Below are 13,748 nucleotides of genomic sequence, written 5' to 3'. Positions count from 1 at the left end.
TCTCCTTTGAAACAATTTTCCTGTCTGACTCTTCAAGCGCATATTAATGCAAATGGACTTAACGGTTCCTTTTCCTGGGGACCAAGTTTCGGGAGGGAGGCAGGACCGATCCTTTACCCTTCAACCTGAACCTTGGTCACAGGCTGACCACTGCCTCCAACCTAGACCAAGCCTCGACCCTGACTAGTCAGTGACCCAGGCCACACCCTAACTCCTGGTCACAACCTGAACCCCTGCTTCAGGTATGAGAACTGATAGACCGGCGTTGGAATGGAAGGAGGGTGAGGCAAGTTGGGTGGGATTCTCCTGTCCCCAGCCCCGCCCCCGGGCCGCCAGCTTCCCAGCCTGCACAGGCCCAGCAGGGCCCCTCCAGGTCTAGGTGAGCAGGGCTCCACCTACAGGTAAAACGGGACAAGGGGCAGACAAAGAGCCAAGTGGCGACGTGGTCATGCGCAGAAAGACCCGTCCGGCTCTCTTGAGCAGAGGGCAGCGTGTGTGGGCGGGATACCGACGCGGCTCGACTGCCGATTGGTCAGAAAAGGATTAGAAAGGGGCGGGAAGCCGGCGCGGCTCGATTCCCGATTGGCCAGAGGCGGCAGAACGGGGTGGGGCCAGACGACGCGCGTTCTGTGGCGCGCGGCCTGGCGGGCGTGCAACGGCCGTTAGAGGAGCTGAGGGAGGGAACCGCCGCTCACCGCAGACGTGGTGGCTGCAGTCAGTCTTCCCGAGTGAGGGATTTCGCCGCCAGCTTTCAGGACCGTGTAAGTTTTCCTCCTTCGGGAGCCCTAGTCCTAGTGGCCGACCTTGTCTCTCCTCCCATAGCTCCGGCGAAGCCTCAGACGCTCGCGACCTGCCACCGTGAGGGGCCGGGGAGAGGGAAGCGCATGCGCCTCCGCTCAGAAGCGAGTGCCCCGGCACACACCCTCTCGCGTCCCATTCCCCTCGCTTCCCCCATTGCCTTGCTTTGCCCTCCGTGGTTCACCCCACGGCAGTCGCTTTACCTGCGTGCCAGGCCCTGTGCCGATAGCCAGGGACACAGCGGGCGGCGCATTCCTTGCCCTCGCGGAGCGCACAGCCCTGGGAGGGGAGTCGACGTTAAGCGGGGTAATCCCTCGGCGCGCAGTGAGGGTAGAGTGGAGAAATCTTACAAAGAGCACAAAACAGAAGGCGCGGATCTAGTCGGAGAGGTCAGGGAGCCCTCCCCGAGGAGGTGAAGTTTGAGCCGAGATTGGAAGGCTGTGTAGAGAATTAAGGTTGTGGGACGGAGAGCACTTGGCGGGGCCTTACCCCGGTACTTCTCGGCCGGGGCGATTTTGCTTCCCTGGGGACACTGGTCGATGTCTGGAAACATTTTTGATAGTCACAGCTCCAGGTCTTGCTACTGGCATCTAGTGCGAAGAAGCCAGGGATGCTGCTGCACAGCCTACTGTGTATAGGACGCCCCCAACAACAAAGAAAAATCCCCCAAAATGTCAGTAGGGCGGAAGGTGAGGAAGCTTCCTTCAGCGAGAAGGAGCTGGTGCTTTGGTTGAACTGAAAGTTTAGTGTGTTCAGGTTTATTTGTTCAACACTATATTCAACGCTTACTTCACCTCAGTTAATGAGAGCGATCCTTTACACCAGTATATTCCCAACACGTGGCTCAGAATCAGGCGCATAGTAGGCACGCAGTAAATTTCGGTTGATGAATTGAACACTGGGATAAGTAGGGGGCGGTGGTGATACAAGGATGATGAAGCTAGCCAGGCCTCATTTACTTGCCCTCAGACCTTGTCTGCTTTATAATGATCTGGTGGTTTTGTATGTCTCACGACTTCTCTTTGTAAAGGCAACTTCTTGTCAAGGATTTGGCTTCTCTTTCACAAGGTTTAATGAATGGTCAAGGCGGTGAAAATAGTGTGATGGTGTGAGATCCTTCGTGTGTCTGTGTCAGATGTCTGTGTATCCCTTCAAATCCTCTCTTGTCTTGATGTGGTTCTCTTAACAGCTGCCAAGCGTGATGTTCCACACTTAGATTGTAATTTTTTTTTTTTTTTTTGGAGACAGAGTTTTGCTCTTGTTGCCCAGGCTGCAGTGCTGTGGCGCGATGTCGGCTCATCGCAACCTCCGCCTCCAGGGTTCAAGCGATTCTCCTGCCTCAGCCTCCCGAGTAGCTGGGATTACAGGCATGCGCCACCATGCACGGATAATTTTGTATTTTTAGTAGAGATGGCATTTCTCCATGTTGGTCAGGCTGGTCTCAAACTCCCGACCTCAGGTGATCCGCCTGCCTCGGCCTCCCAAAGTGCTGGGATTACAGGCATGAGTCACCATGCCTGGCCACACTTAGATTGTAATTCTTATAGGGGAAAAATACTTACGGCAGTCATTATCTAATTCTTGGGTAGCAACTTGAGAAATAAAGCCTAGGTGATGACCAGGAACAAAGTGAAGAACTTTTATGAGCTTTTACTGCTCGTATAATTGAGGCTTGCAGCTCTAGCTGTCTGAGGCAGAAACTCCAACTTGTGGTGCCATGCTTGATCTCTTTTTTTGTGTTTTGTCACATGTAGAATGCTGACTAGACTCCTGTAGCGTTAGAGTACAGTCCTGGCTTTGAAGCCTCTTCCTAGCTGTATGACCTTCACTACTCTAAACCTTTATTTTCTCATCCATAAAATGAGGATAATAGTAACTGCCTCATAGGGTTGATGTGAGCATGAAACATGAGACATGTTACCTAAAAAGTGTTGAGCACAGTGTTTGATAGGTAGTAAGTGCAGAATGCATGTTAAGTTTGTTGAATGAATGACTATTTCTGTAGTTTAAAGGGCTACAGAAACCAATCCTGTTGGGTGCTTTTTTTTTCTCTGTCTGCCTCCATTCACTCCCTTTCTAAGCTTTATAACTGGTTGTGTTACTTCTTGTACATTCACTTCTCTCATTTTTATTCCAGGAAATTTCTGTCTCCTTCAGTTGTCCCAAAAATTTCCACCAGTAGCTCATCTAATTCTGAACCTAAGTCAAGAATGATTTATTTTGTATTGTTTTACTCCTTACGGGGTTTCTTTCTTTCTTTTTTTCTTTTCTTTTTTTTTTTTGAGATATTTGTTGTCAATGAGGGTCAGACTCTGAAATATTTGAAGGGATTTATTCTGAGCCAATATGGGTGACCAGTGGCCCCTGACACAGCCCTCAGGTGATCCTGATAACGTGTGCCCTGGTTTTAAACATTTTAGGCAGACATGAGACATCAGTCAAATACATGTAAGATTTACATTGATCTGGAAGGGTAAGACAACTCTTAGGGGTTGGGGGCTTCCAGGTCATAGGTAGATTTCAAAATTTTCTGATTGGCAGTTGGTTGAAAGTTGTTATCAATAGAAAGGAATGTCTGGGTTAAGGTATCCTGGGGATCAAGGTTTTATTGTGCAGATGAAGCCTCCAAATAGCAGGCTTTAGAGAGAATAGGTTGTAAATGTTTCTTACAGACATCTGTGTTAATGTTAATGCTTTTCCTAAATTCCAGAAGGGAGGAGGGTATAATGAGGGGTGTAGGACTCCACCACCACTACCACCATCATGGCCTTAACAGGTTTTTCAGCTTCACTTTGGAATGCCCTTGGCCAAGGGGAGGGATCCATTCGGATGGTTGGGGGTGCCTTAGAATTTTATTTTTGGCTTATATCATGTACCATAAAATTTAATTTTATGTGTGTGCAATTCAGAGGTTTTTAATATATTGGCAAGGTTGTGCAGTCAGTCACCACTATCTAATCTCAGAACATTTTGATCACCCTGAAAAGAAACCCGGTATCCATTAGCAGTCCCTTGCTATTCTCCTACCCTCCCTCCTCTCAGTCCCTTGCAATCACTAATCTGTGTCTCTATGGATTTGCCTATTCTGACATTTCATATAAATAGGATCAAGCCTTTTGTTTGGCTTCTTTGACTTTGCATGTCTTCAGTGTTCATCCATGTTGTCACATGTATCAGTACTTCCTTTTATTGCTGAATAATATTCTGTTTTTTGGATATACCACATTTTATGTATCCATTCATTAGCTCATGGACATTTGTGTTGTTTCCACTTTTTGGCTATTGTAAATAATGCTATGAACATTCTTATTGAAGCTTTTGTGTAAACCTGTGTTTTCATTTCTCTTGGGTGTATACTTCAGTGTGGAATTGCTGAGTCATAGGGTAACTGGGAGTTCTCCTTCTGTCACCGTATTTTCAACTTGTCTGAATTTAGAAACGCCTTAGAATCCAGTGCGCCTACTATTTTGTTATCCTTTAAAGAAAGGAGTGAAGAAAAGGATTTTGATATTGACAAGAAAGGAAATCACTAGTGAGGAGGTAATCTAATCCTTCTATATCATCATTTAACTCACTGAATCATACTTGCCATAAACTAAAGCTTTTATTACTGAACAAAGCTTCCCTCACCCCGTATGTGAAGAACTGGGATTCTGGAGGATGATACCCTTTCTGTTGTAGATGCAGTGAATTAATAAGGGTTTGGGTTGTTGTTACTAAGAGAATACTATAGAGGTCACTAAAGTACATTAGAGAAATAGTACCATATATCTTCTTTTTTCTCCAGAGTGATAGAATTATGTTCCGTGAATTGTCCCAAACTCTTTTTTTTTTTTTTTTTTGAGACGGAGTCTTGCTCTGTCGCCCAGGCTGGAGTGCAATGGTGCGATCTTGGCCCACTGCAACCTCCGCCTTCAAGGTCCAAGCGATTCTCCTGCCTCAGCCTCCCGAGTAGCTGGGATTACAGGTGCCTGCCACCATGCCTGGCTAATTTTTGTATTTTTAGTAGAGACGGGGTTTCACCATGTTGGCCAGGCTGGTCTCGAACTCCTGACCTCAGGTGATCCGCCTGCCTCGGCCTCCCAAAGTGCTGGGATTACAGGTGTAAGCCACTGAGCCCGGCCGAATTGTCCCAAACTCTTTTGGGGCTTTTATAAATTTAGAGTTTCTGAGTTGATACTCCTTGATCTTCCATGGGCTGTACAGTGCTACTTTGTTGGTGTAAATTGCCAAGTAATAACAGCACTTAGTATGTGTCGGGAACTGTTGTAAGTTAATTATAAATGAATTAACATGAATTAGGTTGTGTCATTATCCTCATTTTTATATGAAGAAACTGAGGAACAGAGATACTAAGAAATTTGCCCAAGGTTACACAGCTAATAAATTGATAACTTAATGTTTAGTGGGTTCAAGTGTATTTGTTTAGACTTCACATCCACTTCTGCTGAATTCTCAGCACCTACCCCTACTGTACTGTAAATATAAATATTTTAAGGAGTGAGAACATGGGACGAGAACTTCATGTTCCTAGCTCAGGATTGGGGTTCTACTTATGAGCAAGAGTTCTTTCCAGCTTTATTCATCGTATGACTGACTTTAATTACTGGAAGAATTGAGGAAGTTGTTTTGTATTAATCATAATTGATGCTGTAATACTTCACTGTTGGTTTAGTTCTTTAGCTCTTTATCCACCTCATCCTGTCATCAGGTCCCCATGGCTAAGAAGATTCATGGCAAAGTTTGTTAATTAAAAGTAATATTTTTAAATTTTGTAAAAATCAGAGGGGTTCTAGGACCATATGGAATCTGTATTGGTAATCTCTGGTTCTAGGTTTTCTATACTGGATTTAGGAAGAGAAGTAGAGTGGAGTGTTGGGATTTACTTTGTCTTAAAAATATCCTTAGAAGTAAAACACGTAAAAACATATTTACTCCTGAATATCCTTAGGAATATAACATTTAGAATACTTGAATATTCTTTTTTATTTTTTTTGAGATGGAGCCTTGCTCAGTTGCCCAGGCTGGAGTGCAGTGGTGTGATCTTGGCTCACTGAAATCTCTGCCTCCCGGGTTCAAGCAGTCCTCCTGCCTCAGCCTCCCAAGTAGCTGAGACTACAGATGTGTGCCACCATGCCCGGCCAATTTCTGTGTTTTTAGTAGAGATGGGGTTTCCCCATGTTGGTCAGGCTGGTCTCGAACTCCTGACCTCAATTGATCTGCCCGCCTTGGCCTCCCAAAGTGCTGGGATTACAGGTGTGAGCCACTGTGCCTGGCCAAATACTTGAATATTCTATATGGTTTTGACAGTTTCAGTTGAATGGGAACTGAGTTGTGGGGAATTAAAGATACTGCAGAGAACTGACTGGTTATTCCTTCATTCTACAGTTGGCTCAAATAACTGTGATGGCCATGCAGGAGAAATATCCAGCTGAGGGGATCTCTCACGTCACTTCACCGAGTGAGTAGTCAAAAGTTTTCTGGGTTAAATTCTGACCTTTGTTCCATTTTTTCATATTCCTTAAGGCAAATATTGAACAAACAAGCATTCACTGAAATGCTGGTGCTAAAAGAATGAAAATAACATGGGGCTTCATTGAATATAAAAACAAGTCTCTGAGGGAACAATTATTTATCTCTTGTGCTATGTGGCTTTCAACAGGACCACGTGGTTGGGAGAGGACGACATAGAAAGGATTGGAACAGAATGACTGTGGAACATAGTTCCATTTGAAATCAGAAAAACACAGCATAAATTACTGTGTTCTATGTTGTCTTTGTCCTCTGGGTGGGTCAGTCATCTGCTAGCCCACAAAGATGGGAATTCTGCTTGGATGCCAACAGATTCTGTTACGTTGTTACTAGAAGCTCAGGAATTTATCTTTAGAATGGATTAACAAGATTTTGAAACTACAGTAGATATATTAAATATATACAGTCCTTAAGTGTCCATGGCAGACTGGTTCCAAGACCTCCTGCAGATACCAAAATCCACAGATACTCAAGTCCCTGATATAAAATGGTGTGGTATTTGCATATAACCTGTGTATATCCTACTGTTTACCTTAAATCGTCTCTAGATTACTTATAATACCCAATGCAATGTAAATGCTATGTAAATAGTTATACTGTATTGTTTGGGGAATAAGAAGAAAAACAAGTCTATGCACATTCAGTAAGATACCATTAAAAAAAAAAATTGGTTGAATTCACACACGTAGAAACCATGGATATGGCCAGGCGCTGTGGCTCACACCTGTAATCCCAGCACTTGGGAGCCCAAGGCGGGTGGATCACCTGAGGTCAGGAGTTCGAGACCAGCCTGGCCAACATGGTAAAACCCCATGTCTACTAAAAATACAAAAATTAGCCGGGTGCAGTGGTACGTGCCTATAAGAATCCCAGCTACTTGGGAGGCTGCGGCAGGAGAATCACTTGAACACGGGAAGTGGAGGTTGAGGTGAGCTGATATCGCGCCACTGCACTCCAGCCTGGGCAACAGAGTGAGACTGTGTCTCAAAAAAAAAGGAAAAAAAAAAGAAACCATGGATATGGAGAGCTGAGTGTATATTAAAGACATGAATATATGTGTACACTGTGCAGGCATATTAAGTAGATAATATATATTTCAAATAATATTTTAGAAAAATGACTTGTTGAATTCTGGTGTATTGGTAAAGAAGAGGGCACATTTAATTCAACTTAGGGTATGTTTTATTTAACTTTAAAATCTCACAGTGCCTTACTCAGCGTAGATATTCGGTAAATGTTTGGTGTATTCTCTTAGGCATGCTGTCTTGCATATAGTAGGCACCATTATAAGCTTTGGTTGAATCAATTCAAGATTCATTCAGCAGAATTTTTGTTTGTTTGTTTTTTGAGATGGAGTCTTGCTCTGTCACCCAGGCTGGAGTGCAGTGGCATGATCTAGGCTCACTGCAAGCTCCGCCTCCTGGGTTCATGCCATTCTCCTGCCTCAGCCTCCCAAGTAGCTGGAACTACAGGCGCCCGCCACCACGCCCAGCTAATTTTTTTGCATTTTTTAGTAGAGACGGGGTTTCACCGTGTTAGCCAGGATGGTCTCGATCTCCTGACCTTGTGATCCGCCTGCCTGGGCCTCCCAAAGTACTGGGATTACAGGCGTGAGCCACTGCGTCCGGCCTCAGCAAATTTTTTTTTAAACATCTGCTAAGTGCTGCACATTTTCTTAGGTTTGTACAGTTTGTATGACAATTATGTATATAATGCAAGTTTTTAGAACATTGCCTTTCCTATGGTTTTTTCTCTCTTCAGTAGTATCTCATTCAGATTAATAATGGTCTTAATAATTGATAAGGATGCTACTGATAGGACATGCACTATAACACAAAAAAATTTCAGCTTTTTTTTTTTTTTTTTTTTTGGAGACGGAGTCTTGCTCTGTGGCCCAGGCTGGAGTGCAGTGGCACAATCTCAGCTCACTGCAACTTCCGTCTCCCGGGTTTAAGTGATTCTCATGCCTCAGCCTCCCAAGTAGCTGGGATTACAGGCATGCACCACCACACCTGGCTAATTTTTTTGTATTTTTAGTAGAGACGGGGTTTCGCCATATGCCCAGGCTGGTCTCCAACTCCTGAGCTCAGGTAATCTGCCCGCCCCCGCCTCCCAAAGTGCTAGGATTACAGGCATGAGCCACTGCACCCGGCCAACTTCAGCATTTAAACTTCAATTTTGAAATAAGTGTAAACCTCTATAAATATACCAAAATATATTTTTAACAAATAACTCTTTGAAATTAGGGTATGGAGTAGGTGGATGGAAAAATGGTAGTGATGAAGAGTGGAAGATTAGTAGTAGTAACGGAAGCGGTTTCCAGTAGGAAGTCAGGAAGATGGTAATAGAGGCCTTCAATCTTAACTGTTTCAAAAGGCCTGGCAAATTTTACACTGACTAGAGAGAGAAAGCTGTGTAGACTCACCAGAAGGTCGGATTTCTTTGCTTTGGGCTAGAATTACACCAACTTAGTATGGTAGCATTGGCTAATCTCATGCCGCTCAGAAACTCTGATTGTTGCCTGTGTCTTCTATAACAATTACAGATTACTGAGCGTATAAAGATTCTTTCGAATCAGGCAGTCACTGTGATCCAAAGAATAGAAGAAGTATTTTGGGAAAGTCAAGTTGCCTTCAGTAGAAAGCCAAAGTAAGGGTAGCAAAAAAGGAGCAAAAGTAGAAGAAAATAAGTTTAAAAGATGGGAGAAGCACTAAACTTGGAAGAAAGGAATAAAGTAATTTGTGTCCAAATATCATTTGCCTCCCACTAGATCAGAGAGTCTGTAGAACCATATTTTCTGAAATCGGCTCTCACACTTTAAGTTAAATGGAGGATAAGTAGCTGCCATTAGTTTTTTTGTTTGTTTGTTTACATGGATCACCAGATACACCTTAGGAAAATTATAGTGGTTTTTAAAAAATAAATTTAAGTCTTTGCTAGAATGTTAGTGAATCAAGTATTTATTGAACACTTCCTACCTACCTCCCCCCAAACAGCATATTTTAAATCAAATAAATCTCATCAGTCTTTTTGTCTTAACCTGCTCAGCAGTTTTAGTGATTTCTTCACGTTGCTCTCAAGATAAAGCCGTAGGCTCTTCAGATTGACTTTCAAAACTCACCTTGATCTCAATAGGCTTCACCTATTGAGGGTACCCTGGTTCAGTGAAGCAATGATTTTCTTTTTTTTTTTTTTTTTTTTTTTTTTTTTTTTTTTTTTGAGATGGAGTTTCACTCTTGTTGCCTAGGCTGGAGTGCAGTGGCGCAATCTTGGCTCACTGCAACCTTGAAGCAATGATTTTCAACTGGGGACTGGACTGCTTGTTGCCCTAGGAATCATTTGGAACTATATGGTTATTTTCTGGTTTCACAATGATGGTGGACTTGGTTGAGGGTTGCTGCTGGTATTCAGTGAGTGAGAACCAGGGATACTAAACCATTCTGTAATGTATAGACTACACATTGAAGAATGGTCATCCGCAGAATGCCAGAAGCACCACTGAGAAACTGTAAGAGGAAAGAATGTGGGTTTTGGAATCAGAAAGAACTGGGTTCAAATATCAGCCCTCCCCTCTGTAAAATAGGGGCGGTAATACTTTTCAGTAAGTAGGTAGGCAAGATTATGTTTGTAAGGTCCTGTGGCTTTACAGGTTTCAATAAATGGCCACTGCTATTAAATATGATTGTTTTCTCTTCCAGTACTCCTGGATTCTTCATGGGTCTTATTACCATCTTTGAATATTCTCACTTCTCATACTATTTCCACTTAAAATTAACTAGCTCAGTCTTGGCGCCGTGGCTCACACCTGTAATCCCAGCACTTTGGGAGGCCTAGGTGGGTGGATTATGAGATCAGGAGTTCAAGACCAGTCTGGCCAAGATGGTGAAACCCCATCTCTACTAAAAATAGAAAAATTAACTGGGCGTGGTGGCGGGCACCTGTAATCCCAGCTACTCGGGAGGCTGAGGCAGAGAATTGCTTGAACCCAGGAGGCGGAGGTTGCAGTGAGCTGTGCGCCACTGCACTCAAGCCTGGGCGACAGAGCAGACTCCATCTCAAAAAAAAAAAAAAAAAAAACAAAAACTAGATCGGAGCAGCTGAAATAGGCACAGGATAAAGCGGTAGGTTGCTGCTGTTCTCTCTTAGGTTTATGTGATTTTAAAAAAAAAAGATCTGATGGGGTTACATCAGCTGGTTCACAGTAAAGATGGGAAATGCCTCTTTGTTTCAGGTTCCAATGTGATTAAGAAGGGCAGTTCCCTGGGGACTGAATGGCAGACCCCAGTTATCTCAGAGCCCTTTCGGAGCCGCTTCAGCCGCTGTTCAAGTGTAGCTGACAGTGGGGACACAGCCATTGGTACATCATGCTCAGATATTGCAGAGGGTAAGTTTGTATTAATGATTTGATTACCAATATGTGTTCTCATTTTCAGATTGCATTTTGGGTATATTGGCATTTCCAGATTATGTTATTTCCAGAATGTTTATAACGTCATTCCATTTCATTCAAGGAGTCTTTCATTCTTCTTACCCTGTGCTTCTCACATCTGGTCCCTTTATCTAAATTTCTACTTTTTATCTTATCTGAAACAACTTTGTTGGAGGATGGGGAGACAGGGTCTCACTCTGTCACCCAGGTTGGAGTGCACTGGCATGATCATAGCTCACTGCAGCCTCCCAGGCTGAGGTAATCCTCCCACCTCAGCCTCCTAGGTAGCTGAGACTGCAGGTATGCATCACCGTGCCTGGCTAATTTTTTGTGTGTTTTTATAGAGATGGGGTTTTGCCATGTTGCCCAGGCTGGTCTGGACTCCCAGACTCAAGAGAACCACCTGCCTCGGCCTCCCAAAGTGCTGAGATTACAGGCATGAGCCCCTTTGCCTAGCCTTTGAAACAACTTTCTGATAGGTTAATTGGCCTCAAGTCTTTCCCTCTGCTGCCAGATTATTTTTTGCTAAAAGCCTAATTTCATAGTTTCCTGTAAATCTTCAATAACTCCTATTGCTTGGGCGATGAAGTTCAGAGGCTTCAGTTCTGTGATCGTCCCTATCCCACCCACTCAAACGTATTTCCTGCTGTTCACCAAGTCTGAACGTACAGTCCTGTTTTTTGTTTTGTTTCTATTTTTTGAGATGGTCTTACTCTGTCACCTAGGCTGGAGTGCAGTAGTGCCATCATGCTCACTGCAGCCTTAAACTCCTAGGCTCCTGAGTAGTAGGGACTGCTAGCATGGTGCCACCACACCCAGCTATTTTTTTTTTTTTTTTCATTTTTTGTAGAATTGAGGTCTTGCTATATTGCCCAGGCTGGTCTCAAACTCTTTGCCTGAAACGATCCTATTGCCTCAGCCTCCCAAAGTGCTGAGTGCTGGGATTACAGGCTGGAGCCACCATACCCAGCTGGTTTTTGGTTTCTGATACCAGGGCTCTTTTTTTCCTTCTTTAATCTGGGCCCATGTGTGCGATGCCTGCCTCCTCTTGCCTTTCCTAGCTATGCTGTTCTTACTATTCAAGATCCAGCAAATGTCCCGCAGGCTTTTCCCATCCCTTACACTCGTTAGTCATATCATTCTCCTTGCATTCTTGTATCTTTATTATCTCTGCCACTTGTTTTCGCACTTAAGTATTGCCAGGCAATACTTTATAAGGGCATTTTGTTTTTCCATTTAGATTGGTGAGTTCTAGAAGGCAGAGAACCTAATGATAATAATTAACTACTGTTGATTGTATGCTTTGTGATAGATACTATAAATTTTTTCTGTATTACTTCACTAAAGCCCTTAAGAACCCTATAATATGTCTTAATTATTTCCATTTTACGGATGAGAAGGCTGAATTTCAAAGTGATTGAATGAGTTTCTTAAAGTCACAAAACTTGTCACTTTGATAATCATATGTTGTAATTTTAAAATATCTACTCCACAGCCACTTGGATGGGTATATTCCAGAAGATAACAATCCTAGCTACTTGGGAGGCTGAGGCAGGAGGATCACTTGAGCCCAAGAGTTTGAGACTAGCCTGGGCAACATAGTGAGACCCTGTCTCAAAAAAAAAAGTAAAGTTCAGTCACCTTGGTACACAGGTTGTGTGTGTGACTCTGTTTTTTATTCCTTTAGGGAAATACATATGTATTTCCCTTCTGTGCATTCTTTTTAAATTGTAGCAGCCTTTTTGGTGAGAATGTAGAGAAATGGAAACTTCTGTGCATTGCTGGTAGAAATGTAAAGTATTGCAGCTGCTTTGGAAAACAGGCAGTTCCTCGAAAGGTTAAACATAGAGTTATTCCTGACCTGATAGTTCTTCTCATAGATATATACCCGGGAGAAATGAATACACAAGTTTTTATGTGGACTTGTACATAAATGTTGGTAGCAGCATTATTCATGATAGTCAGAAGTAGAAACAATCCAAAACCCACAACTGATGAATGAATGAATAAAATATCCATATAATACAGTAGAATATTATTCAGCAATAAAAAGAAATGAAATACTGGTACATGCTACCTTAAAAACATATACTGGCCAGGTGTAGGGGCTGATGCCTGTAATCCTAGCGCTTTGGGAGGCCAAGGCGGGTGGATTGCCTGAGCTCAGGAGTTCGAGACCACCCTGGGCAACACGCTGAAAGCCCATCTTTACTAAAATACAAAAAATTAGCTGGGCGTGGTGATGTATGCCTGTAATCTACTCGGGAGGCTGAGACAAGAGAATCGCTTGAACCCGGGAGGCAGTGGTTGCAGTCAGCTGAGATCGTGCCATTGCACTCCAGCTTGGGCAACAGAGTGAGACTCCGTCTCAAAAAAAAAAAATATATATATATATATATATACTAAGACTGTATTTTCAGGGATCATTTCTGTAGTGTGTTACTAGAGAAGTTTTTCTGAATGTGTAGAGCACCGGTAAGAAAAAGAAAATAAAATGAAATAACCATTATATATGAAGTAAAAAAAAGCCAGACACAAAAGGCTGTATATTGCATTATTCCCTTTATATCGGGGTCCCCAACCCCTGGGCCAAGGACCAGTACCAGTCTGGCCTGTTAGGAACCACACAGCAGGAGGTGAGCAGCAGGTCGAGCATTACTGCCTGAGCTCCATCTCCTGTCAGATCAGTGGCGGGATTAAATTCTCATAGGAGCACGAACCCTATTGTGAACTGTGCATTTGAGGGATCTATGTTGCGTGCTCTTTATGAGGATCAAACTAATGCCTAAAGTCCAGAATAGGTGAATGTACAGAAACACAAAGTAGATTAATGGTTTTCTAGGGCTTCAGAAGCTGGTGGAAACAGCATGACTGCCAAAGGGTAAGAGGTTTTCTTTTTGGAGTGATGAAAACGTTGTAAAATTGATTGTAGTGATTACGCAACTCCGTTAATATACTAAAACCCATTGAATTGTACACCTCAAGTGAG

At 43.3% G+C, this 13,748-nt stretch overlaps 1 protein-coding gene and 1 pseudogene across 4 annotated transcripts in view; both read left to right on the top strand.

Moving 5' to 3' along the window:
- The first annotated feature begins 464 nt into the window (after window positions 1–464).
- Window positions 465–13,748, top strand: part of CEP85 (centrosomal protein 85) — a 44,529-nt gene continuing 31,245 nt past the window's right edge. For 2 of the 4 annotated variants that reach the window (XM_054499350.2, XM_054499320.2), the window contains exons 1-3: window positions 465–761; window positions 6,187–6,259; window positions 10,562–10,714. In XM_054499350.2, the coding sequence (XP_054355325.1) occupies window positions 6,205–6,259; window positions 10,562–10,714 (208 nt within the window). In that variant the 5' untranslated portion in view covers window positions 465–761; window positions 6,187–6,204. Of the gene's footprint in view, window positions 762–4,160; window positions 4,339–6,186; window positions 6,260–10,561; window positions 10,715–13,748 lie in introns of all 4 variants that reach the window. The other 2 variants (XM_063658038.1, XM_063658048.1) reach the window with 2 other exon arrangements.
- LOC129022853 (small nucleolar RNA U3) lies at window positions 13,164–13,257 on the top strand (annotated as a pseudogene).

Source organism: Pongo pygmaeus, chromosome 1 (assembly GCF_028885625.2).
Source record: "Pongo pygmaeus isolate AG05252 chromosome 1, NHGRI_mPonPyg2-v2.0_pri, whole genome shotgun sequence".
Classification (NCBI taxonomy): Eukaryota; Metazoa; Chordata; class Mammalia; order Primates; family Hominidae; genus Pongo; species Pongo pygmaeus.
This window is presented reverse-complemented; position numbering and strand designations above follow the sequence as displayed.